The following is a 27021-nucleotide window of genomic DNA, read 5'->3' as shown; positions in this document are numbered from 1 at the left end:
AGTGCAATGCAAAGCGTCGGATGCCGTGGTGTAAAGCACGCCGCCACTGGACTCTAGAGCAGTGGAGACGTGTTCTCAGGAATGACCATCACGTTTCTCTGTCTGGCATTCTGACGGACATGTCTGGGTTTGGCGGTTACCAGAAGAACGGTACTTGCCTGACTGCATTGTGCCAAGTGTAAAGTTTGGTGGAGGGGGGATTATGGTGTGCAGTTGTTTTTCAGGGGTTAGGCTTGGCCCCCTAGTTCCAGTGAAGGGAATTCTTAAGGCGACATTTTGGACAATTTCATGTTCCTAACTTTGTGGGAAGAGTTTGGGGATGGCCCCTTCCTGTTCCAACATGACTGCACACCAGTGCACAAAGCAAGGTCCATAAAGACATGGAGGAGCCAGTTTGGGGTGGAGGAACTTGACTGGCCTTCACAGAGTCCTGACCTCAACCCCATAGAACACCTTTGGGATGAATTAGAGCGGAGACTGCGAGCCAGGCCCCCTCCCCCGACATCAGTGCCTGACCTGACAAATGTGCTTCTGGAAGAATGGTCCAACCTTCCCATAGACACCCTCCTAAACCTTGTGGACGGCCTTCCCAGAAGAGGTGAAGATGTTATAGCTGCAAAGGGCAGGACATAGGGTTGCCAATAACGTTCATGTGCATGGAAAGGCTGGCAGCCCAATTAGAATGGCCACCTCATCCCTTTAAAACCAAACACAAATTAATTACACCGGTTCCATGGCTGATTAAGGTGGTAATTAAACTCACTTAGTGCCTTATGTGAATTAAAATAGCCTCAGAACCTTTGTAAATAACATGTGTTTGGTTTTAAAGGGATGAGGTTCCAATACTTTGGGCAATATAGTGTATATAAGGGAGAGGGAGAACCCTGATCATCAGTCAGATCACATATATATAAAGGAGAGAGAGAAAGTCCCGATCATCAGTCAGATGGCCTATGGACAGCTGAGACTCACAATGAAGTGTGACCACCAGTTAAGATGTGGACCCAGAAAAGGATCTTTTATCCTACCCAAAGATCTACAAAGTCTCCAGGATCCATAACAGGACTTAGTAACTAGTTGGGCATTCACAAAATCATGGAATCACATAGATGTATGTAGTACATCCTGTCATTCTTCTCCCCTGCTGTTCCCCCTCGCACTTGCCAGTAATGCCCAACTGTCAAAATCACAGTTGGGAGTTGCTGTATAAATACATAAAATGCAGAAGCTGCTGTAAAGAAAAAAACTGACTCTTTGACACAGCATTTATACAGATTATTGATACCAGGATACAGCAATACAAATTAATACTGCTTATAAACATTGTTCAGATGGGAGATAGAGATACAAAAGTAACATCGTTAATAAACATCGATCAGACGGGGGATGGAGAGATACAAAGTAACATTGTTTATAAACATCGATCAGACAGGAGATAGAGAAATACAAAGTAACATTATTTATAAAAATCAATCAGACGGGAGATAGATACAAAATAACATTGTTTATAAACATTGATCAGACGGGAGATAGATACAAAGTAACATCATTTATAAACATCGATCAGATGGGAGATAGATACAAAGTAACATTGTTTATAAACATCGATCAGACGGGAGATAGAGAGATACAAAGTAATATCGTTTATAAACATCGATCAGACGGGAGATAGACAGATACAAAGTAACATTGTTTATAAACATCGATCAGACAGGAGATAGAGAGATACAAAGTAACATTGTTTATAAACATCGATCAGACGGGAGATAGAGAGATACAAAGTGGCATTGTTTATAAACATCGATCAGACAGGAGATGGAGAGATACAAAGTAACATTGTTTATAAACATCGATCAGACGGGAGATGGAGAGATACAAAGTAACATCGTTTATAAACATCGATCAGACAGGAGATAGAGAGATACAAAGTAACATTGTTTATAAACATCAATCAGACGGCAGATAGATACAAAGTAACATTGTTTATAAATATCGATCAAACGAGAGATAGAGAGATACAAGGTAACATTGTTTATAAACATCGATCAGACAGGAGATAGAGAGATACAAGGTAACATTGTTTATAAACATCGATCAGACAGGAGATAGAGAGATACAAGGTAACATTGTTTATAAACATCGATCGGACGGGAGATAGACAAAGTAACATTGTTTAGAAACATTGTTCAGATGGGAGCTATAGAAATACAAAGTAACATTGTTTATAAACATTGATCAGACAGAAAATATGCTTGGCCTGAAAAAAGAAAACAAATGCAGCAACCATATCTAAAAACCAGTAAGATGCAATATATTTCATTTTGTTCTTGGGTTTAGATATGCTTTAAATGGTCATTCTACTTGTGAGTTATATTTCAGGTGTGGGTGTAGATGGCTTTGCATGTTTTTAGTATATGTTGAGCAAGTCAAAGCAAGTGGGGTTTTGGCAGAGGGGTTGTGGACACTGAATGGTTGATGATGTAGCTCAGAGCAGAGGTGAAAGGAAGCCAGTGGAGGGACTGGCAAAGAAGGGTGGTGGACACTAAGAGGTGGGTGGAGTGGAAGACACTGAGTGGTTTGTGATGTAGCTTGGAGCAGAGGTCAAAGGAAGGATTACATTGTTAAGTGCTGCACAAACTGTTGGCACTATATAAATCCTGTATTATAATAATAATAATAAAAAAGTAAATTGAGGGACTGGCAGAGAGGAGTAGTGGACACTGAGACACTGAGTGGTTGATGATGTAGCTCGGGGCAGAGTTGAAGGGAAGTCAGTGAATGGATTGGCAGAGAGGGGTGGTGGACATTAACAGATTGATAATGTAGCTCGAAAGAGAGGTGAAGGGAAGTCAGAAGAGGGATTGGCAGAGAAAAGTGATGGATACTGTGCAGCTGGTGATGTAAATTGGAGCAGAGGTCAAAGGAAGCATGTCGTGGGATTGGCAGAAAGGAGAGGTGGACACTAAGTGGTTTCTGAGGTAGCTCAGGGTGGTGTTGAAGGGAAGCCAGTGGAGGGTTGGCAGAGAGGGGTGGTGGACACTAAGAGGTTGGTGATGTAGCTCCAAAGAGAGGTGAAGGGAAGCCAGTGGAGGGTTGGCAGAGAGGGGTGGTGGACACTAAGAGGTTGGTGATGTAGCTTGGAGCAGAGGTGAAGGAAAGTCACTGGAGGGATTGACAGAGAGGGGTGGAGGACACTAGGAGGTTGGTGATATAGCTCGGAGCAGAGGTGAAAGGAAGTCAGCGGAGGGTTGGCATAGAGGGGTGGAGGACACTAGGAGGTTGGTGATGTAGCTCGGAGCAGAGGTGAAAGGAAGCCAGTGGAGGGTTGGCAGAGAGGGGTGGTGGACACTAGGAGGTTGGCGATATAGCTTGGAGCAGAGGTGAAAGGAAGCCAGTGGACGGTTGGCAGAGAGGGGTGGTGGACACTAGGAGGTTGGCGATATAGCTTGGAGCAGAGGTGAAAGGAAGCCAGTGGAGGGTTGGCAGAGAGGGGTGGTGGACACTAGGAGGTTGGCGATATAGCTCGGAGCAGAGGTGAAAGGAAGCCAGTGGAGGGTTGGCAGAGAGGGGTGGTGGACACTAGGAGGTTGGTGATATAGCTTGGAGCAGAGGTGAAAGGAAACCAGTGGAGGGTTGGCATAGATGGGTGGTGGACACTAGGTGGTTGGTGATATAGCTCGGAACAGAGGTGAAAGGAAACCAGTGGAGGGTTGGCAGAGATGAGTGGCAGATGGTTGGTAGGGTGGATGGGTCTGGCAGTAGTATTCATGACATTAATTACAGCAGACGAGCTGAAAAATGACTTTTAGAAGAATCCACAAGTAAACTGAAGGCAGTTTGTATGTATTTCTCGGCTTTGTTCTTTCATCAAAACCCGCATAGCTCCAGGCTTTGGCGCCTTTGTCTGTGGCTTTGGTGACATTTGCTAATCTCTCTCACACGCAGAGCTGTGAAATATTTAGCAGCCCCCTCCCCTTCTATCTTAGTGGGCACCCCCTGTACCCCCCCCCCCACCAAGGAACCAATATCCAAGCAGGGTGACCTTTTCAGGCCGTGCGCCATCGGGGTGCGGCACAGCCAGCGCTGGTGATCGCAGCACGTGGCAGTAAGACGCTCGAAACAAACCCCAATCATTTATTTATAAATGGCAGGACGTCTCCTACAGGTGGCTGAGAATCCAGTAATTAACATTGTGCTTAATCGCACGAGGGGAGAGAATGCAGGATTAACCCCCGAAGACACCAGCCAAAGACATCGAGACCGCCATATGTACCTGGGACCCCTCACTCCCCTGGGATTATTATGCATGACTTAAGGTGGACCTGTCATCATATATACATATATATTTTCATAGTCCACCTCTAGCCACTCGTATTTTTTTTTTTTTCAATCTAGTATTTTCAATGTAATTTGTTATAAAAGAAATGCAATTTACCTTTTATTAATTATAAAGGAAGCTGGGAATCTGGGGGTGGTGCCCTGAGCTCATTTCCCTAAATTCCTGCTGATAGAGCAATGTACTGTCAATCATAAGGGATGAGGGCGGAACTAAGTGCAGCTGTTCAATGATAATTCAAGGGTTTTTTTTTTCACGAATGTGGGGGGACGCAGTTCCGGCACCTCCAGCACTGAATGTAAGTAATGGCAAGGGGCATGGGGTTCTGGGGTGTCCAGAAAGGGTCTATTGATGCTGGCTGATGGGGAATTTATTGGTGCTGGCTGGGATCTATTTTTGTGTGGCAAGCTATTTTTTCTGGGGAGGTCTGTTGTTGATTGGGGGGGGGGGGCTTATGTTGCTGATATCAATTGTTTCTGGAAGGGATCTGCTGGGGGGTCCATTGATGCTGGGCTGCTGGGAGATCTATTGTTCCTGGGTGGTATTTTGTTGCGGGGGTCCATTGTTGCAGGGGGGGGATTTATTGTTGCTGGCTGGGATCTATTTTTGCGTGGCAATCTATTTTTTCTGGGGAGGTCTGTTGTCCATTGTGGGACGGGGGGGCTAATGTTGCTGAGGTCAATTGTCGCTGAAAGGGATCTGCTGGACGGTCCATTGATGCTGGGCTGCTGGGAGATCTATTGTTCCTGGGTGGTATTTTGTTGCGGGGGATCCATTGTTGCTGGGGGGGATCTATTGATGCTGGCTGGGATCTATTTTTTTCTGGGAAGGTCTGTTGTTGATTGTGGCTGGCTTATGTTGCTGAGGTCAATTGTTGCTGGAAGGGATCTGCTGGAGGGTCCATTGATGCTGGGCTGCTGGGACATCTATTGTTCCTGGGTGGTAATTTGTTGTGGGGGTCCATTGTTTCTGGGGAGGATCTATTGATGATGGCTGGGATCTATTTTTTTTTCTGGGGAGGTCGGTTGTTGATTGTGGGGGGCTTATGTTGCTGAGGTCAATTGTTGCTGGACGGGATCTGCTGGATGGTCCATTGATGCTGGGCTGCTGGGAGATCTATTGTTCCTGGGTGGTATTTTGTTGCAGGCGTCCATTGTTGCTGGGGGGGGGAATCTATTGATGCTGGCTGGGATCTATTTTTGTGTGGCAATCTATTTTTTTCTGGGGAGGTCTGTTGTTTTTTGTGGGGGGGGGGGCGCTTGAACAAACTTGCAGATCTGTGAGTCGAGTCAGTGCAAACATGACATGCACACATGTTCCAGGCAGGGTCGTCCCTAGGGTTGGTGTCACTCGGTGCGATAACACTTGGTGACACCCCCTCCGACGATCCCCGCAGGATGGATGGGATCTGCAGATTGAGCATAATGGATCAGACTCCGATGCATTATGCTCCCCAATCCGCAGATCCGATCCATCCTGCGGGGATCGTCGGCATGCACCCTCTACGGGGTGACACCGGACCCGCTCCACGAAAAGGTAAGTTGTATAGAAAGCTGACGATCCCCGCATCATCAACTTGCTTTACAACTTACCTTTTTGTGGAGGGGTCCGGTGTCACCCCGTGCGGTAGGTGTCACCCCACCCCTCGTACCTGCCTCGGAACGCCACTGGTTCCAGGTTAGTACAATGGAAAACAAGCCATTAGAATAGCATGACAGCCAGGTAACTGGCATTTTCAGAATCAATGGTGCATTGGCACAAGCACGATAACGCATGCTGTTAGATACATTAATTCGATTGGGCTGCGTAATGCAACAAAAAAGGTGCATGGAACTATTGCTGGCAACGCAAGTCAACGTGGGCTTGCTGGTTGCCCTTTGTGGCATGCCTGTCGGCTAGTCCATTGGGGTGCCATTCAGAATGAACAGCACTGCTTGGCACAAATGCATGTAGCATGTGGGGCCACAATTGTGTGAATGGGCCCTCAAAGCTGGACTGCAGGCCGCGCTAAAAGCCACAAATCATATACAAGCTTATATGGTCCTGAAGTTGACATCTGACATTTGGTATCAGACTCTTTCAGTACAGCGGAGCCCAGAGAGGGGAAAGGAGAAGCAGCACGAGGAATCTGCTGCAGTGAAAGAAGCTAGCTGATAGGAGGAGACAGCAGAGAGATGAGCTCTTCAGTCTGCTGCAAATGGGTATTAGAACTGTAAGTGAAAGTGAAACTGCAGCAAAGAAAGAGGACATAACCTCCCCATGTCAGGTTTCTGTGACGTAAAAAAAATGAGACCAAGATAAATCATTTCAGAACTTTTTCCACTTTTAATGTGACCTCAAAACTGTACAATTCATTTGAAAAACAAACTGAAATCTTTTAGGGAGGGAAAGGAACATAAAAAAACTAAAATAATGTGGTTGCATAAGTGTGCACACCCTCTTATAACTGGGGATGCAGCTGTGTTCAAAATTAAGTAATCACATTCACAATCATGTTACACAGGAGTCAGTCCACACCCGCCATCATTTAAAGTGCCTCTGATTAACCCCAAATAATGTTCAGCTGCTGTAGTCGGTCTTTCCTAACATTTTCTTAGTCGCATCCTACAGCAAAAGCCATGGTCCGCAGAGAGCTTCCAAAGCTTCAGAGGGATCTCATTGTTAAAAGGTATCAGTCAGGAGAAGGGGACAAAAGAATTTCCAAGGCATTAGATATACCATGAAACACAGTGAAGACCGTCATCATCAAGTGGAGGAAATATGGCGCAACAGTGACATCACCAACAGTGACCTCCCCAACAGTGACATCACCAACAGTGACCTCACCAACAGTGACGTCACCAACAGTGACATCCCCAACAGTGACGTCACCAAGAACTGGACGTCCCTCCAAAATGGATGAAAAGACGAGAAGAAAACTGGTCTGGGAGGCTGCCGAGAGGCCTACAGCAACATGAAAGGAGCTGCAGGAATACCTGGCAAGTCCTGGCTGTGTGGTCCATGTGACAACAATCTCCCGTGTTCTTCATATGTCAGGACTATGGGGGGGAGTGGAAGACGGAAGCCTTTTATTACGCAGAAAAACATTCAAGTCCGGCTAAATTTAGCAAAAACACATCTGAAGTCTCTCAAAAGCATGCGGGGAAATGTGTTCTGGTCTGAGGAAACCAAGGTTGAACTTTTTAGCCATAATTCCAAAAGATATGTTTGACACGAAAACAACACTGCTCATCACCAAAAGAACACCGTACCCACCGTGAAGCATGGCGGCAGCATCATGCTTTGGGGCTGTTTTACTTCAGCTGGAACTGGAGCCTTAGTCCAGGTAGAGGGAATTATGAACAGTTCCAAATACCAGTCAATATCGGCACAAAACCTTCAGGCTTCTGCCAGAAAGCTGAACATGAAGAGGAACTTCATCCTTCAACCACCCAAAGCATCCATCCAAATCCACAAAGAAATGGCTTCACCAGAAGAAGATGGAAGCTTTGAAATGTCTCAGCCAGAGCCCAGACCTGAATCCGATGGAAGATCTGTGGGTGGATGTGAAGAGGGCTGTGCGCAGGAGATGCCCTCGCCATCTGACAGATTTGGAGTGTTTTTCAAGGAAGAGCGGGCAAATATTGCTGAGTCAGGATGTGTCATGCTGATAGACTCCTCCCCAAAAAGACTGAGTGCCGGAATCACATCAAAAGGGGCTTCAACAAAGGATTAGTGTACGGGTGTGCACACTTATGCAACCAAATTATTTTAGTGTTTTATTTTTACTTCCCTCCACCTAAAAGATTTCAGTTTGTTGTTCAACTGAGTTGTACAGTTTATAGGTCACATTAAAGGTGGAAAAAGTTCTGAAATGATTTATCTTTGTCTCATTTTTTCACATCACAGAAACCTGACATTTTAACAGGGGTGTGAAGACTTTTTATATCCACTGTATACACACACACACTATATTGCCGAAAGTATTGTCCCCGCCCTCCCAATCATGTGCTGCAGGTGTTCCAATCCCCTCCCAATCATGTGTTCCAATCCCCTCCCAATCATGTGTTCCAATCCCCTCCCAATCATGTGATTCAGGTGTTCCAATCCCCTCCATATCATGTGATTCAGGTGCTCCAATCCCCTCCATGGACACAGGTGTATACAATCAAGCCCCCAGGCATGCAGACGGCTTCTACAAACATTGGTGAAAGAATGGGTCGCTCTCAGTGACTCCAAGCGTGGTCCCGTGATAGGTGGCCACCTGGGCAATAAGTCCATCCGTGACATTTCCTGGCTACTAAATATTCCACGCTCAACTGTTAGTGGGATTATAGCAAAGTGGAAGCCACTGGGAACAACAGCCAATCAGCCACCAAGTGGTAGGCCATGTCACATGACAGGGCGGGGTCAGCGCATGCTGAAGCGCACAGTGCGCAGAAGTCACCAACTTTCTGCAGAGTCAATAGCTAAAGACCTCCAAACTTGGTGTGGCCTTCAGATGAGCCCAACAACAGTGCGTAGAGAGCTTCATGGAATGGGTTTCCATGGCCGAGCAGCTGCATCCAAGCCTTCCATCACCAAGTGCAATGCAAAGTGTCGGATGCCGTGGTGTAAAGCACGCCGCCACTGGACTCTAGAGCAGAGGAGACGTGTTCTCTGCAGGGACCAATCACACTTCTCTGTCTGGCAATCCGATGGACGTGTCTGGGTTTGGCGGTGGCCAGGAGAACGGTACTTGCCTGACTGCATTGTGCCAAGTGTAAAGTTTGGTGGAGGGGGGATTATGGTGTGGGGTTGTTTTTCAGGGGTTGGACTTGGCCCCCTAGTTCCAGTGAAGGGAACTCTTAAAGCAACATGTTGGACAATTTCATGCTCCTAACTTTGTGGGAAGAGTTTGGGGATGGCCCCTTCCTGTTCCAACATGACTGTGCACAAAGCAAGGTCCATAAAGACACGGAGGAGCCAGTTTGGGGTGGAGGAACTTGACTGTCCTGCACAGAGTCCTGACCTCAACCCCATAGAACACCTTTGGGATGAATTAGAGCGGAGACTGCGAGCCAGGCCTCCTCCCCCGACATCAGTGCCTGACCTGACAAATGTGCTTCTGGAAGAATGGTCCAACCTTCCCATAGACACCCTCCTAAACCTTGTGGACGGCCTTCCCAGAAGAGTTGAAGCTGTTATAGCTGCAAAGGGCGGGGCCAACTCAATATTGAACCCTATGGACTAAGACTGGGGGGCCATTAAAGGTCATGTGTGTGGAAAGGGCGGGCCAACTCAATATTGAACCCTACAAAGACTGGGGGGCAATTAAAGGTCATGTGCGTGGAAAGGGCGGGGCAAACTCAATATCGAACCCTACGGACTAAGACTGAGGGGCCATTAAAGGTCATGTGCGTGGAAAGGGCGGGGCCGACTCAATATTGAACCCTACGGACTAAGACTGGGGGGCCATTAAAGGTCATGTGTGTGGAAAGGACGGGGCCAACTCAATATTGAACCCTACGGACTAAGACTGAGGGGCCATTAAAGGTCATGTGTGTGGAAAGGGCGGGGCCAACTCAATATTGAACCTACGGACTAAGACTGGGAGGCCATTAAAGTCCATGTGTGTGGAAAGGCCGGCGGCCCAATACTTGGGGCAATATGGTGTATATAGGCCTCATTCACACAGGTGGTCTGTTCTGTACATCCATGCAAAGAGCCAACTTTACCCGCAGAGAGGGTTCAGGTGTTCTGGGAAGCTGTACTCAGGCTGCCTGTTAAAAACAATGGCCAGGGGACATCTGCGCAGATCTGTCTGGAACTCCAAGCGCGTCGCAAGTGTACATCCACGCCAGACAACCAAAGGGCTCAGTACGCAATCTGCGTGTAAAAATGGTCCTTTGCAGAGGTGTATGGCATGTGAATGAGGCCTTAATCTGTGTATTTCACCATTGGCCCGGAGTTCACCTTTAAGGCCGCATTCACATTTGGTGTTTTGTGAACTCAAGCCAAATCCCGCCACATTTTTGCGTGTTTTTTTGCATCGTTCACCCATAGGTTTCAATGGGGCCAGCCTACCCGTGACAAATGCGCAAAAGTAGGTTGTAACCTTTTTCAACACCAAGCATTGTGTGTGTTTTTTAATCACACATTTTGCTGCATTTGATGCGCTTTTTTCATGATAAAAAAAGTCTTTTTTTTTTTGCTGCATTTGGGTGTCATTAACATTGAATGGAAAGGCGAGGGTAACAGCGGTAAAACTTGCGTGAAATCGCATGCTTTTGTACACGTTCATGAATGCTGCCATAGGCGCCGGTGTTTTTTTTAAGCTCCTAGAAGCTAAATGGTGTGAAGGCATTTTTTGAGCTTGAGCCCGGGATCACACTTCTGCGGCACGGCATATCGCATGTAACTCACACCGCACCGCATTCCTGCGCAAACCGCTCCGCCTCTGCACCAAAAAGGCGCAGGACCCTTTTTTTTTGTCTGCACTAGAATTGCATCGCATAGGTATTCACACCCATGCGATCCGATTCTGCAAATCGCACCACGTTTTGTGAACCAATTTCGGGATGTTGTTAACTTAACCCCTTCCAGTCCGGACACTTTCCCCCCCTTCCAGTCCGGATGCTTCCCCCCCCTTCCAGTCCGGACGCTTCCCCCCCCCCTTCCAGTCCGGACGCTTTCCCCCCCCCTTCCAGTCCGGACGCTTCCCCCCCTTCCAGTCCGGACGCTTTCCCCCCCCCCCCTTCCAGTCCGGACGTTCCCCCCCCCTTCCAGTCCGGACGCTTTCCCCCCTTCCAGTCCGGACACTTTCCCCCCCCTTCCAGTCCGGACGCTTCCCCCCCCCTTCCAGTCCGGACGCTTCCCCCCCTTCCAGTCCGGACGCTTCCCCCCCCTTCCAGTCCGGACGCTTCCCCCCCCTTCCAGTCCGGACGCTTTCCCCCCCCCACTCCAGTCCGGACACTTTCCCCCCCCTTTCAGTCCGGACGCTTTCCCCCCCCATTCCAGTCCGGACGCTTTCCCCCCTTCCAGTCCGGACGCTTTTCCCCCCTTCCAGTCCAGACACTTTCCCCCCCTTCCAGTCTGGACGCTTCCCCCCCTTCCAGTCCGGACGCTTTCCCCCCCTTCCAGTCCAGACGCTTTCCCCCCTTCCAGTCCGGACACTCCACCCCCTTCCAGTCCCAGACACTCCCCCCCCCCTTCCAGTCCGGACGCTTCCCCCCTTCCAGTCCGGACGCTTTCCCCCCTTCCAGTCCGGACACTCCCCCCCCCTTCCAGTCCGGACACTTTCCCCCCCTTCCAGTCCGGACACTTTCCCCCCCTTCCAGTCCGGACACTTTCCCCCCCTTCCAGTCCGGACGCTTTCCCCCCCTTCCAGTCCGGACACTCCCCCCCCCTTCCAGTCCGGACACTTTCCCCCCCTTCCAGTCCGGACACTTTCCCCCCCTTCCAGTCCGGACACTTTCCCCCCCTTCCAGTCCGGACACTTTCCCCCCCTTCCAGTCCGGACACTTCTACCCCCTTCCAGTCCGGACACTTTCACCCCCTTCCAGTCCGGACACTTTCACCCCCTTCCAGTCCAGGCCAATTTTCAGCTTTCACACTTTGAATGACAATTGCGCGGTCATGCAACACTGTACCCATAGGAATTTTTTAGCATTGTTTTGAGACACATAAAGCTTTATTTTGGTGGTATTTATTCACCTCTGGGATTTTTATTTTTTTTGCTATGTAAATGAATTAGTCCAGAAATTTTGAAAAAAAATGTGTTTTTCTTATAAAATTTTGCAAATAAATAATCTTTCTTCATAAATCTCGGCCAAAATGTTTTGTTATCTTTTTAGTAAAAAAAAATAATAACCCAAATTAGTTTATAACCAAAAATTATAATTTCTCAAAAACATTTTTACATTTTTTATTTTATTTTTTTAATAGGATTATGGTTTTTTTTTTTATATACTATCACCCTAGCAGTAGTGTCACCATGGTGACGCTGTACTACATGTGGGGGGTGATGAAGATTATTATTATTTTTTTTTTTACACTGATTGCTTTTACACCCATAAAGGATGTAAAAGCAATCATTTCTCCTTCTTCTTTGGCTGCATTCCTGAAGCCATTGAGAAGTACTGAGTGAGCTGTGATTGGTCACAGCTTGTCACATGGTACAAGGCTGTTGTGAATAGCCCTGTACCATGTGATCTCTGTGATCATTCACAGATTTCACACGTAGTAAGCAATGATGTGGTTAACATACACACCCGCAGCGGTTCACATGAACGGGGTGCATGGATCCTAAATATCTCAGGTTCTGTATAGATTTCTCTGCGCTGGTATCTGACGCAATGGGGGAGATTTACTAACACTGGAGAGTGCAAAATCTGGTGCAGTTGTGTCTGGGAGCCAATCAGCTTCCAACTTCAGCTTGTTTGACAAAAAACCCTGCAAGCTGATTGGTTTCTATGAAGAGCGGCACCAGATTTTGCACTCTCCAGTGTTAGTAAATAACCCCCCAATGTATCATTTTGATACAACGTAACTTTCTTCTTCGCTGCGCTGATCCTTTAAAGCTTTTGGCAACGGACCGACGGGCGGTCCTGGCCAGGACGGGGTTAAGCGGTGACAGCGGCAGGAATCTGACTTGTGTTTGAAGTTTCGTGTGGATTCCATGTGTCGGGAACCACTGGGCAGATGTGTAATCGGAGGCTGTGATTGGCTGGGAAGAGAACACTCCCCTCCACCCCTCCGCTTAATGGGCCCATCCAAAGTGCAACCAGAGCCTGCTAAGCTTCAAAGGTCATGGAAGACAGCAAGTGAGCCCTTATCTATCATCATCATCATCATCCTTGTACTCTTCTCTGTATCAATCAGTCAGCAAGTGAGCTCATATCTATCATCATCATCCTTGTACTCTTCTCTGTATCAATCAAAGCCAGCAAGTGAGCCCATATCTATCATCATCATCCTTGTACTCTTCTCTGTATCAATCAGTCAGTCAGCAAGTGAGCTCATATCTATCATATATCATCCTTGTACTCTTCTCTGTATCAGACAAAGACAGCAAGTGAGCCCATATCTATCATCATCATCCTTGTACTCTTCTCTGTATCAATCAGTCAGCAAGTGAGCCCATTCTCTATCATCATCATCCTTGTACTCTTCTCTGTATCAATCAAAGACAGCAAGTGAGCTCATATCTATCATCATCATCATCCTTGTACTCTTCTCTGTATATCAATCAAAGACAGCAAGTGAGCTCATATCTATCATCATCATCATCCTTGTACTCTTCTCTGTATCAGTCAAAGCCAGCAAGTGAGCCCATATCTATCATCATCATCCTTTTACTCTTCTCTGTATCAATCAGTCAGCAAGTGAGCTCATATCTATCATCATCATCATCCTTGTACTCTTCTCTGTATCAATCAGTCAGCAAGTGAGCCCATTCTCTATCATCATCATCATCATCCTTGTACTCTTTTCTGTATCAATCAGTCAGCAAGTGAGCCCATATCTATCTATCATCATCATCATCCTTGTACTCTGTATCAATCAGTCAGCAAGTGAGCCCATATCTATCATCATCATCCTTGTACTCTTCTCTGTATCAATCAGTCAGCAAGTGAGCCCATATCTATCATCACCATCCTTGTACACTTCTCTGTATCAATCAGTCAGCAAGTGAGCCCAATATCTATCATCATCATCATCATCCTTGTACTCTTCTCTGTATCAATCAGTCAGCAAGTAAGCCCATATCTATCATCATCATCCTTGTACTCTTCTCTGTATCAATCAGTCAGCAAGTGAGCCCATATCTATCATCACCATCCTTGTACTCTTCTCTGTATCAATCAGTCAGCAAGTGAGCCCATATCTATCATCATCATCATCCTTGTACTCTTCTCTGTATCAATCAGTCAGCAAGTAAGCACATATCTATCTTCATCATCCTTGTACTCTTGTAAGCCACCGCAAACCAGCATTTTTGGAAGTTTTTTTGACCCCAAAAATCCGCTAAAAATGCGGGAAAACGCTAATGCAAAAATGCTAAAAAAGCTGAAAAACTCACGTTTTTAACTTTACACAGTTAACGTCTCCAGCATGATGAAAATGTCCCCCCCAGTGTGCATGAGGGCTTAAAATGCAGCAAAACACGTTAAAACATGGCAAACCAGCGTTTTGGGGCTTTTCCTGAGCATAAAAAAATGCTAAAAGAGTCAAAAGCAGCACAACATGGAAAAAAGTGGCAAAACACTAATGCAAAAAAACGCTGAAAAACTCATATTTGTAACGTGACCAGCATTATTAAAACGCACCCAGTGTGCATGGAGCCTTAGTTCACGCACACGGGACGTTTTTACAGCGACTGTTTTTGGCATTTTTTTTTCTACAGCCAGTAACCCACCAGCATGTTCTCTGATGTGTCTGTACACACATAGGCTTTAATCAGCGTTTTTTTGCAGGGGTGTTTTTTGGCTGGAAAAAAACCCAGAACTAGGGGGATTCTAGAGGAGTTTTGTAGCTGTTAAAACGTGGCAAAACGTGGCAAACCAGTGTTTTTGGACATTTTTGAGCAAAAAAAAAAATTTTTATGGTAAAAAAAACGCTAAAAGACGCAAACAGCAGCAAAACGCTAATGCAAAAATGCTAACAAACGCTGTTTTTATTGTGACTTCATACAGCTAATGCTACCAGCGTCATTAAAACGCACCCAGTGTGCATGGAGCCTTAGTCCTCATGCACACGGGACGTTTTTACAGCGGCTTTTGGCGTTTTTTTCTACAGTTAGTAAACCCCCCCAGCATGTTATCCTCGGTGTCCGTACACACAGACTTCTATATTCCCAGGTACACACAGACTGGAATCAGCATTTTTTGGCTGGAAAAAAAACAGGACTAGTGGGATTCTAGAGGAGTTTTTTAAGCTGTTAACCCCCTTCCAGTCCGGACGCTTTCCCCCCCTTCCAGTCCGGACACTTTCCCCCCCTTCCAGTCCGGACACTTTCACCTCCTTCCAGTCCGGACACTTTCCCCCCCCTTCCAGTCCGGACACTTTCCCCCCCTTCCAGTCCGGACGCTTTCCCCCTCCTTCCAGTCCGGACGCTTTCCCCCCCTTCCAGTCCGGACGCTTTCACCCCCTTCCAGTCCGGACGCTTTCACCCCCTTCCAGTCGGATGCTTCCCCCCCTTCCAGTCCGGACACTTTCACCCCCTTCCAGTCCGGACGCTTTCACCCCCTTCCAGTCCGGACGCTTTCCCCCCCTTCCAGTCCGGACGCTTTCCCCCTCCTTCCAGTCCGGACGCTTTCCCCCTCCTTCCAGTCCGGACGCTTTCCCCCTCCTTCCAGTCCGGACGCTTTCCCCCCCCTTCCAGTCTGGACACTTCCCCCCCTTCCAGTCCAGACACTTTCCCCCCCCTTCCAGTCCAGACACTTTCCCCCCCCTTCCAGTCCGGACACTTCCCCCCCCTTCCAGTCCGGACACTTCCCCCCCCTTCCAGTCCGGACACTTCCCCCCCCTTCCAGTCCGGACACTTCCCCCCCCTTCCAGTCTGGACACTTTCCCCCCCTTCCAGTCCGGACACTTCCCCCCCCTTCCAGTCCGGACACTTCCCCCCCCTTCCAGTCTGGACACTTCCCCCCCCTTCCAGTCCGGACACTTCCCCCCCCTTCCAGTCTGGACACTTTCCCCCCCTTCCAGTCCGGACACTTTCCCCCTCTTCCAGTCCGGACGCTTTCCCCCCCTTCCAGTCCGGACGCTTCCCCCCCCTTCCAGTCCGGACGCTTCCCCCCCCTTCCAGTCCGGACACTTTCACCCCCTTCCTGTCTGGACGCTTTCACCCCCCTTTCGGTCCAGATGCTTTCCCCCCTTCCAGTCCGGACACTTTCACCCCCTCCCCCCCCCCCCAGGCCAATTTTCAGCTTTCAACACTATCACAGTTTGAATGACAATTGCGCGGTCATGCAACACTGTACCCATAGGAATTTTTTAGCATTTTTTTTGAGACAGATAAAGCTTTATTTTGGTGGTATTTATTCACCGCTGGGATTGTTATTTTTTTTTGCTTTATAAATGAAAAAGTCTAAAAATGTTGAAAAAAAGTGTTCTGATAAAATTTTGCAAATAAATAATCTTTCATCATAAATCTTGGCCAAAATTTATTCAGTTATCTTTTTAGTAAAAAAAAAAAAAAACCCAAATTAGTCTATAACCAAAAATTATAATTTAAATTTTTTTTTTATATTATTGTTTTTTGTTTTTTTTTTTACATACTGTCACCCTAGCAGTACAGTATCACCATGGTGACACTGTACTACTTGTGGGGGGTGATGAAGATTTTTTTCTACCCATAAAGGCTGTAAAAGCAATCATTTCTCCTCTCTGGCTGCATTTTTGCAGCCATTGGGAAATACTGTGAAAGCTGTGATTGGTCACAGCTTGCAGGGTAGTAAGCAAGTCTGACATCATTGCTTACTACGTGTGAAATCTGTGAATGATCACAGAGATCACATGGTACAGGGCTATTCACAACAGCCTTGTACCATGTGACCTCTGTGATCATTTACAGATTTCACACATAGTAAGCAATGATGTCAGAAGTGACATCTTGCTTACTACTCTGCATATGATCACTGATTGACCAATCAGTGATCACATGATCGGGACCTCACACAGAGGTCCTGTACGACGATCGGTGACACAGTGGGCACCAGATCGCGGTGCTGCATGCTTCCACAGTCCAAAATGGCAGGCGCCATTTATTATTATTATTATTACTACGAGTTTATATAGCGCCAAAGGGTTTGCTCAGCGCTGTACAATAGGGGGGGACAATACATGGCACAGTACAACAAAGACAGACAGCGTACGAGGGGTAAGAGGGCCCTACTCTTACGAGCTTACAATCTAGGAGGGAGGGGGTAAAGGTACAGTAGGAAGTGGCTGGGGGGGATGAAGTGGTAGGAGGAATGAGGGAGGATGGCCGTTAGGTGAGGGTGGGGTAGGCTTCCCTGAAGAGATGGGTTTTGAGGGAGCGCCTGAATGTGAATAGAGAAGGCGACAGTCTGATGGATTGGGGCAGTGAGTTCCAGAGGATGGGGGAGGACCTGGAGAAGTCCTGCAGTCGTGCATGGGAGGAGGAGACCAGGGAGCAGTATAGAAGGAGGTCCTGTGAGGAGCGAAGGGTACGGGTAGGGTGGTACCTGGTGATCAGATTGGTGAGGTAGTTAGGGGCAGTGTTGTGAACGGCTTTGTAGGTCAGGGTAAGGAGTTTAAATTTGATGCGTTGGGCAATCGGGAGCCAGTGGAGGGAGAGGCAGAGGGGGGTGGCAGAGGTGGAGCTGGTGGTGAGGTGGATGAGTCTGGCAGCTGAGTTCAGGATGGTCTGGAGCGGGGAGAGCCTGCACTTGGGTAGGCCAGTGAGGAGGGAGTTGCAGTAGTCAAGGCGTGAGATGATGAGGGAGTGTACTAGAAGTTTGGTGGTGTCTGGGGTGAGGAAGCAGCGGATCTTGGCAATGTTGCGAAGATGGAGCCTGCATGTGTTTGTGAGTGATTTGACATGCGGTTGGAGGGAGAGGTTCGCGTCAAGAATGACGCCAAGGACTTTGGCTTGCGGGGCGGAAGTGATAGTGGAGTTGTTGGTGATGATGGATAGGATGGGGGGGGGGTGTGGGCAGGGGGAAAGACGAGAAGCTCGGTTTTGGAGAGGTTAATCTTGAGGAAATGTAGCGACATCCAGTCTGAGATGTCATTTAGGAGGTGAGTGATGCGGGCGGAGATAGTGGGGGTGAGGTGAGGGGTGGAGAGGTAGATTTGGGTGTCGTCAGCATAGAGGTGATAGTTGAAGCCGTGAGATTGTATGAGTTTGCCCAGGGAGGAGGTGTAGATGGAGAAGAGAAGGGGTCCAAGGACAGAGCCTTGGGGGACCCCAACAGAGAGGGGGAGGGAGAGGGAGGTGGCACCATTGTAGGTGACACTGAAGGAGCGTCGGGATAGGTAGGATGAGAACCAAGAGAGAGCAGCATCTCCGATGCCAAGGGAGAGTAGTTTATTAAGAAGGAGGGGGTGGTCAACTGTGTCGAAGGCCGCAGAGAGGTCCAGGAGAAGGAGGACAGAGTAGTCGCCCTTGGCTTTGGCGTTTAGTAGGTCGTTGGTGATTTTGAGGAGGGCGGTTTCGGTGGAGTGTAGGGGACGGAAGCCGGACTGTAGAGGGTCAAGGAGGTTGTTGTCAGTTAGGTGGGAGCTTAGGCGATCGTAGACTAAGCGTTCAAGGAGCTTGGAGGTGAGTGGCAGCAGGGAGATGGGTCTGAGGTTGTTGGGGTCCGCGGGATCCAGGGAGGGCTTTTTGAGGATGGGGGTGATATGCGCCTGCTTTAGGGGGGAGGGGAATACGCCAGTAGAGAGGGAGAGATTGAAGATGTGGGTGAGGGAGCGGATGAGGGAAGAGGGGGGTGACCGGAGGAGTTGAGAGGGGATAGGGTCCAGGGGGCAGGTAGTGAGGCGGGCTTTTGAGAGGACTTTGGCGACTTTGGAGGGAGTGCAGTGCGGGGGGGGTTATGGTGGGCGGGGCATTGGGAGAGGAGGGGGGCAGTGCGGTTGTGAGGGCAGAGGAGGGGGGAGATGAAGGGGTGACGGGGGCGAGGAGGCTAGGTGGGGAGGTAGATTGCAAGTTGACGATGTCCTTACGGATAGCGTCAATCTTGTTGTGGAAATGGGTGGCAATTTCGTGGGCGGTGAGAGAGGTACTGAGTGGAGGAGGGGGGGGGGAGAGCAGGGAGTTGAAGGTGGAGAAGAGTCGGCGGGGGCAGGAGGAGAGGGTGTTTATTAGGTTAACAAAGTAGGCCTGCTTGGCGGCGTGGAGGGAGGAGGTGTAGATAAGAAATGCAGATTTGTAGAGGGAGAAAGTATGAGGGGACCTGGTTTTGCGCCACAGTCTCTCCAGTGCGCGACTGCGACGTTTGAGGCGTTTAGTGCTGTCGGTCTGCCAGGGTTGAAGCGGTCTGGGTTTGATGATGCGTGTGGTAAGGGGTGCCAGAGAGTCTAGGGCAGCTGACAGTGAGTCATTGTACAAGGTGGTGGCTATGTCAGGACATGACAGTGAGAGGATGCTGTCGTGTAGGCAGTCGGCGGCAGAGTGGAGGGGGGCCGGGTTCAGGTTGCGGAGGTTGCGGCTGGTGATGGTTTGGCGTTTTTGAGGGGGGGAGTTGGGGGAAGGGGAGATGGAGAAGGTGATGAGGTGGTGGTCGGAGAGAGGGAAGGGGGTGTTCGCGAACTGGTTGAGGGTACAGAGGTGGGAAAAGACGAGGTCCAGGGTGTTCCCTCCGAGGTGGGTGGAGGATTGAGTGTGCTGTGTGAGCGCGAAAGAGGAGGTTAGGTGGAGGAATTGGGAAGTAGCCGGGGTGTTGTCGTTGATGGGGATGTTGAAGTCCCCGAGGATGATGGTGGGGAGCTCAGAGGAGAGGAAGAAGGGAAGCCAGGCGGCGAAGTCATCCAGGAAGCGGGCTATGGGTCCGGGAGGCCTGTAGATCACTGCGATCCTTAGGGGGGTGGGTGAGAAGAGTCGGATGCAGTGCGCCTCAAAGGAGGGGAAGGAAAGAGAGGGTGGGTTAGGGAGGACCTGGAAGGTGCTAAGCGGTGACAGGAGCAAGCCGACACCACCACCTCTGCGATCGCTCAGTCTTGGTGAATGGGTCCAGATGAGACCTCCATGAGTGAGTGCCGCAGGGGAGGTGGAGTCGGTGGCCTGTACCCAAGTTTCGGTGATTGCTAGGAGGTTGAGGGAGCGAGAGATGAAGAGGTCATGGATGGCGGTAAGCTTATTGCAAACCGAACGAGCATTCAGGAGTGCAACCGAGAGAGGGGGGATAGATATGGGGAGGAGGGGTACATGTATGAGGTTGAGGGGGTCGCGTCGGCTGGCGTGAGCAGGGGGGGCTCTAGGGGGGGTGTGAGGTGGTGAGGGGCCAGGGTTTGGGGAGATGTCCCCAGCTGATATGAGAAGGAGGAGGGTGAGGAAGGTGGCGTGGGAACGGGAGGTGTAGGAGCGCTTGGGTCTGAAAGTGGTGGCAAGTGGGTCAGCGGGGAAGTGGAGTAGCAGGAGGAGGTGGTGGGTGCCGTAGTGGGGAGAGGGGAGAAGTGAGGGGGCGATATAGAGCTGCTTAGCGGGGGTGGGTGGGTAGAGGAAGGCGGTTTTAGGGATGGAGGAGAGGAGGACAAGGAGGAGGAGCGCGGGCGGCATGTTGGGGTGAGCGGGGTGCAGGAAGGGTCAGGGTGGGTGAGGGGGTGCTGGTCAGGGATGGCGAAGCAGTGTCCGAAACGCAGTGGGAGGTGGCTGGTAGTCCCAGGTGGGGTGGAGGGCAGGGGATCCCTGGTGGGATGGTGGCCGTGCTATCCCTGGTGGGTTAGTAGCGATCCCTGGAGGGATAGTGGTTAGGGGTCCCTGGTGGTTAGGGTTTCTGGTGGGTGGTGGGATCCCTGGTGGCTGGCGGTGGGATGGTGGTTGGGCTCCCTGATGGGTAGTGGGTGCCCCTGGTGGAGTACCTGATGTCCTGGAGCGTCGGGGTGGAAGTGGATCCCTCCTATGTTAGGAGGACCGTTGGTGCTGGTGGTGGTAGCTTCCCCGGAGGAGCGGAGGCGTCCCGCTGCGATTCCAGCCACGGCCGGCAGGAAACACCGCGGCTTCGGGTGCCGTGGTAGGCCTCAAGCTGCTTCGGACCGCCGGAGCTCCGCTGGAGGGACGGAGTGCCTGTGTCCCCTTCAGGGTGTTGGTGGGGACATCGGCAGCAGGCTCAGGGGCCCGGATGGCAGCGGATCGGGCGCGGGGGCGCCGGAGCTGACGAGCACGTGGCTGCTCCGGGCGAGCTGGTACCCGGTGGTCGGGATGGACCCAGGGCCAGTGAGGGGGGCCCTGGGGAGGCTGGCTGATCGGCGGGGACCGGGGAACAGAGCAGCGGCGGCCTGGGCTGATGCCCGGCGATCCGGGTCGGCCGCGCCAAAAATAGAGGCCGCGGCTTCGGGTGCCGGGTAGGCCGCAAGTCCCGGAGGTCCGGGGAAAAGGTGCAGTGGCCTTACCTGGCTGATGAGCAGGGACCGAAGGATCGTGGGGCCCCCGTTAGGGTCCGCTGCTGCCCAGATGGCAGCGGATTGGGGCTAGGGGAGCAGGAGCTCGCCGACGCACGTCCTTCTCGCCGGACGTCCGGAAATGATAAAATGAATTTATGAATGGCAACCCGCCCCTGTACTGCCACCGTCCAGACGGCAAGTGGTTACAATGCGGCAAAACGCAGTAAAACGTGGCAAACCAGCGTTCTTAGACTTTTTTTTAGCAAAAAGTTCATGGCTAGGGTAGTCTGAGCACACAATAGGGGCAGTTCATGGCTTCTAGGGACACTCATGATAGGCGTCTTGCAGATGCTCAGCAGCAGGCGGCTTCCGGGAGGGGGGGGGGGTAGGTGACTTGCGGACGCTCAGCAGCAGGCGGCTTCCAGGGAGGTAGGTGGCTTGCGGACACTCACGGCTCTGGCAGGTAGGTCCTGGATCACAGCAGGCAACAGGAACAAAAAGGCAGGGGGGCGAACTTCCTCAGCACACAGCAGAGTGGATAACCCGGGCCCCAGAGTATTAGGTAGGGTATCATGGGGCCCACAGCAAAGAAGTCTAGCACACAGCACAGTGGGTAATCCAGGCCCCAGAGTATGGGGGGGATGGCAGCAGATACTCCCACCCTGGGGTATTTAGCAGAGGGGCAGTGGGTACTCCCAACCCTGGGGCATTGCAGCGAATAATAGTCCTGACCTTGGGGGGGTCTCTTGCAGAGTGCTCAGCAGGGATGGCTGCGGAGGTCTGGTCCCCCCACCCGGGCCTCCCAGCGGCTTGTGGCTTCAGCAGTGGCACAGGAGGAAGAGAGAGACCGGCCTGGTCCCACGCCAGCCTTTTAAAGCCACGCAGGACGCTTTCGCGGCGCTGGGCCGGCCGTTGCCGGGGCAACTAGGGAAAGCCCCCTTGACTCGGGTCGCGCTCTCGTGAGCGCGGCCTTTGTCACTGGTGAGCGCAGAGCGCGGGAAGCCGTGCCCACACTGCGCCCACCGGGGGCGTGCAGAGAACTCCCGGCGGCCCCTCCCCTTATCCTGCACAGCCCGCTTCAAGGCTGTGTGCAGAATGAGAGGATGCGGCGAGGGGGAAGGGGGAGCGAGCAGGAACAGCAGGGCACACGTGACATTTGTTTGCGCTGCAGAGCGGCACTTAATCCTTTCTGGCTCAGTGTGAATGAGGTTGCGCTCGATTCTTTGCGTACACAGACGTGCTGAAGGTACAGTTGTGCTCAGAAGTCTCACTCCCCTGGCAGAAATGGGGACATTTCGGCATTGACATTGAAAATCTGACAGATCTGCCAAAATCTGTCTTTTATTGAAGGATAGAGATGATATGAAGCCATTTATGATCACATTGTTGTTTGGCTCCTTTTTAAATCCTAATAACAGAAATCCCCCAAATGGCCCGGATCAGAAGTCTCCGCCCCCTGGAATGTTCGGCCTTGGTACAGAAGTCTCCACCGCCTGGAAGGTTCGGCCTTGGTACAGAAGTCTCCACCCCCTGGAATGTTCGGCCTTGGTACAGAACTCTCCGCCACCCTAGAACATTCGGCCTTGGTACAGAAGTATCTTCCCCCCTGGAATGTTCGGCCTTGGTACAGAAGTCTCCGCCCCCTGGAACGTTCAGCCTTGGTACAGAAGTCTCAGCCCCCTGGAATGTTCGGCCTTGGTACAGAAGTCTCCGCCCCCCTGGAATGTTTGGCCTTGGTACAGAAGTCTCCGTCCCCCTGCAATGTTTGGCCTTGGTACAGAAGTCTCCGTCCCCCTGCAATGTTTGGCCTTGGTACAGAAGTCTCTGCCCCCCTGGAATGTTCAGCCTTGGTACAGAAGTCTCAGCCCCCTGGAATGTTCAGCCTTGGTACAGAAGTCTCCGCCCCCCTGGAATGTTTGGCCTTGGTACAGAAGTCTCCGTCCCCCTGCAATGTTTGGCCTTGGTACAGAAGTCTCCGCCCCCCTGGAATGTTTGGCCTTGGTACAGAAGTCTCTGCCCCCCTGGAATGTTCAGCCTTGGTACAGAAGTCTCCGCCCCCTGGAACGTTCAGCCTTGGTACAGAAGTCTCCGCCCCCTGGAACGTTCAGCCTTGGTACAGAAGTCTCCGCCCCCTGGAACGTTCGGCCTTGGTACAGAAGTCTCCGCCCCCCTGGAACGTTCGGCCTTGGTACAGAAGTCTCCGCCCCCTGGAACGTTCGGCCTTGGTACAGAAGTCTCCGCCCCCTGGAATGTTCATCCTTGGTACAGAAGTCTCTGCCCCCCTGGAATGTTTGGCCTTGGTACAGAAGTCTCTGCCCCCCTGGAATGTTTGGCCTTGGTACAGAAGTCTCCACCCCCCTGGAATGTTTGGCCTTGGTACAGACACACAAGGTGACACACACTGGGTACAATAACAATTAAAGGGTCATTTCCCACATCTGTGGCTTTTTAAATTGCAAGTCGTGTCTGTGCATAGTCAGTGAGTTTGTTCGCTCTCACATGGATGCGCTGAGCAGGCTAGATACTGAGCCATGGGGAGCAGAAAAGAACTATCAAAAGACCTGCGTAGCAAGGTAATAGAACTTTATAAAGAAGGAAAAGGATATAAAAAGATGTCCAAAGCCTTGAATATGCCAATCAGTTCTGTTCCATCACTTATTAGGAAGTGGAAAGTTCTGGGATCTCTTGATACCAAGCCAAGGCCAGGTAGGAAGATTGCAGCCACAACTGCCAGAAGAATTGTTCAGGATACAAAGAGAAACCCCCCACAGGTAACCTCAGGAGAATTGCAGGCTGCTCTGTAAAACGATGGTGCGGTTGTTTCAAGGAGGACAATACGATACATGAACAAAATTGAGCTGCATGGTGGAGTTGCCAGAAAGAAGCCTTTACTGCGCCGACGCCACACAAAAGCCCGGAGAGGCGGGTCAAGGTGTTGTCGGGCGTATTGTAACCAGTCTTTTATGAGCTGTGAAGGGACAACGTTGCTGCAGTCTTTGCAGTTCCAGGAGACCCCTCTAATAATCGCGGCAGCAGTGACCCCTCTAATAATCGCGGCAGCAGCGACCCCTCTAATAATCGCAGCAGCAACGACCCCTCTAATAATCGCAGCAACAACGATCCTCTAATAATCACGGCAGCAGCGTCCCTTCCAATAATCGCAGCAGCAATGACCCCTCTAATAATCGCAGCAGCAAGGACCCCTCTAATAATCGCAGCAGCAAGGACCCCTCTAATAATCACAGCAGCAGCGTCCCTTCCAATAATCGCAGCAGCAAGGACCCCTCTAATAATCGCAGCAGCAACGACCCCTCTAATAATCGCAGCAGCAAGGACCCCTCTAATAATCGCAGCAGCAAGGACCCCTCTAATAATCGCAGCAGCAGCGACCCCTCCAATAATCGCGGCAGCAGTGACCCCTCTAATAATCTCAGCAGAAAGGACCCCTCTAATAATGGCAGCAGCAACGTCCCCTCCAATAATCGCAGCAGCAACGACCCCTCTAATAATCTCAGCAGAAAGGACCCCTCTAATAATTGCAGCAGCAACGACCCCTCTAATAATCGCAGCAACAACGACCCCTCTAATAATCACGGCAGCAGCGTCCCCTCTAATAATCGTTGAAGCAGCGTCCCCTCTAATAATCGCGGCAGCAGCGACCCCTCTAATAATCGCAGCAGCAGCGTCCCTTCTAATAATCGCAGCACCAGCGTCCCCTCCAATAATCGCAGCAGCAACGACCCCTCTAATAATCGCGGCAACAACGACCCCTCTAATAATTACGGCAGCAGCGTCCCCTCTAATAATCTTTGAAGCAGCGTCCCCTCTAATATTCGCGGCAGCAGCGACCCCTCTAATAATCGCAGCAGCAGCGTCCCCTCTAATAATCGCAGCAGCAGCATCCCCTCTAATAATCGCAGCAGCGTCCCCTCTAATAATCGCAGCAGCAGCGTCCCCTCTAATAATCGCAGCAGCAGCGTCCCCTCTAATAATCGCAGCAGCAAGGACCCCTCTAATAATCGCAGCAGCAAGGACCCCTCTAATAATCGCAGCAGCAGCGTCCCCTCTAATAATCGCAGCAGCAACGACCCCTCTAATAATCTCAGCAGCAAGGACCCCTCTAATAATCGCAGCAGCAACGACCCCTCTAATAATCGCAGCAACAACGACCCCTCTAATAATTATGGCAGCAGCGTCCCCTCTAATATTTGCGGCAGCAACAACCCCTCTAATATTCGCGGCAGCAGCGACCCCTCTAATAATCTTTGAAGCAGCGTCCCCTCTAATATTCGCAGCAGCAGCGACCCCTCTAATAATCGCAGCAGCGTCCCCTCTAATAATCGCAGCAGCAGCGTCCCCTCTAATAATTGCAGCAGCAGCGTCCCCTCTAATAATCGCAGCAGCAGCCCCTCTAATAATTGCAGCAGCAGCAGCGACCCCTCTAATAATCGCAGCAGCAGCCCCTCTAATGATCGCAGCAGCAACGACCCCTCTAATAATTGCGGCAGCAGCGACCCCTCCAATAATCACGGCAGCAGCGATCCCTCTAATAATCGCAGCAGCAGCGACCCCTCTAATAATCACGGCAGTCCCCTCTAATAATCGCAGCAGCAGCAGCGACCCCTCTAATAATCGCAGCAGCAGCGTCCCCTCTAATAATCACGGCAGACCCCTCTAATAATCGCAGCAGCAGCGTCCCCTCTAATAATCGCAGCAGCAGCCCCTCTAATAATCGCAGCAGCAGCGTCCCCTCTAATAATCACGGCAGACCCCTCTAATAATCGCAGCAGCAGCGTCCCCTCTAATAATCGAAGCAGCAGCCCCTCTAATAATCGCAGCAGCAGCGTCCCCTCTAATAATCACGGCAGACCCCTCTAATAATCGCAGCAGCAGCCCCTCTAATAATCGCAGCAGCAGCGACCCCTCTAATAATCGCAGCAGCAGCGTCCCCTCTAACAATCGCGGCAGCGGCGACCCCTCTAAATAATCACAGCAGCAGCGTCCCCTCTAATAAATGCGGCAGGGGGGTGGAGCTGGGAACACAGGGCAGAGATCTCACCACCGCCACCCTCGACATGTCAGAATCCACGCCTGATTTTACTAGCCAAAAAAAAGAAAATCATCAAAAATTATATATATATCTATATATTCCAGCAGGAGACGTACCTTCAGCTCCGCCATCTCTGCCGTTGTCACCTCTCTGCTCCTCTGCTGAGCTCTGACTGGCCTCCTCCAGATTTAAACATTCCCTCAATGTGGCTTTAATCAAACACAGGCCTCTGGACTCTTGCACAATTTTGGCTGGGGGTGGGATGGGGGGGGAGTTGGGACGTGAAAAGACAACCAAAAAACACAGAGAGAAAAACTCAGAGAGAAAAACTCGGCACAGATAAAAGTACACAGCCATCTGCAGCAAAATCATTATCTGTACAAGTCTCAAGGAATAAATTCCCGGCATACCACGATGTACACCAACGGGATCATTGATCAGAAAAGAACCTACCTACCTATCCAAGGCCATCCTTGAGCTCCAGTCCAATGACTTTACCTAGGCTCAGATGATATCATCAGTTTGCTGCAGGTAGAAAGCAGCATTTCCTCAGTCTCTTCTCCCCCAGAGATCAGACTGTACATTGTAACTTTGTAGAAGGAGC

At 50.5% G+C, this 27021-nt stretch overlaps 1 protein-coding gene across 1 annotated transcript in view; it reads right to left on the bottom strand.

The window, feature by feature from the left end:
* LOC149436797 (homogentisate 1,2-dioxygenase-like) overlaps window positions 1-26682 on the bottom strand; it is a 68394-nt gene extending 41712 nt beyond the window's left edge. Inside the window, exon 1 of the mRNA XM_089661450.1 lies at window positions 26534-26682. Coding sequence (XP_089517576.1) covers window positions 26534-26548 — 15 coding nt within the window. The 5' untranslated portion in view covers window positions 26549-26682. The remainder of the gene's footprint in view (window positions 1-26533) is intronic.
* Window positions 26683-27021: the final 339 nt, after the last annotated feature.

Source organism: Staurois parvus, unplaced genomic scaffold (genome assembly GCF_062004578.1).
Source record: "Staurois parvus isolate SC_StPar_1 unplaced genomic scaffold, SC_StPar_1.0 ptg001341l, whole genome shotgun sequence".
NCBI classification, from domain to species: Eukaryota; Metazoa; Chordata; class Amphibia; order Anura; family Ranidae; genus Staurois; species Staurois parvus.
The sequence above is the reverse complement of the archived record's forward strand: the minus strand, read 5'-3'. Positions and strand labels throughout refer to the sequence as shown.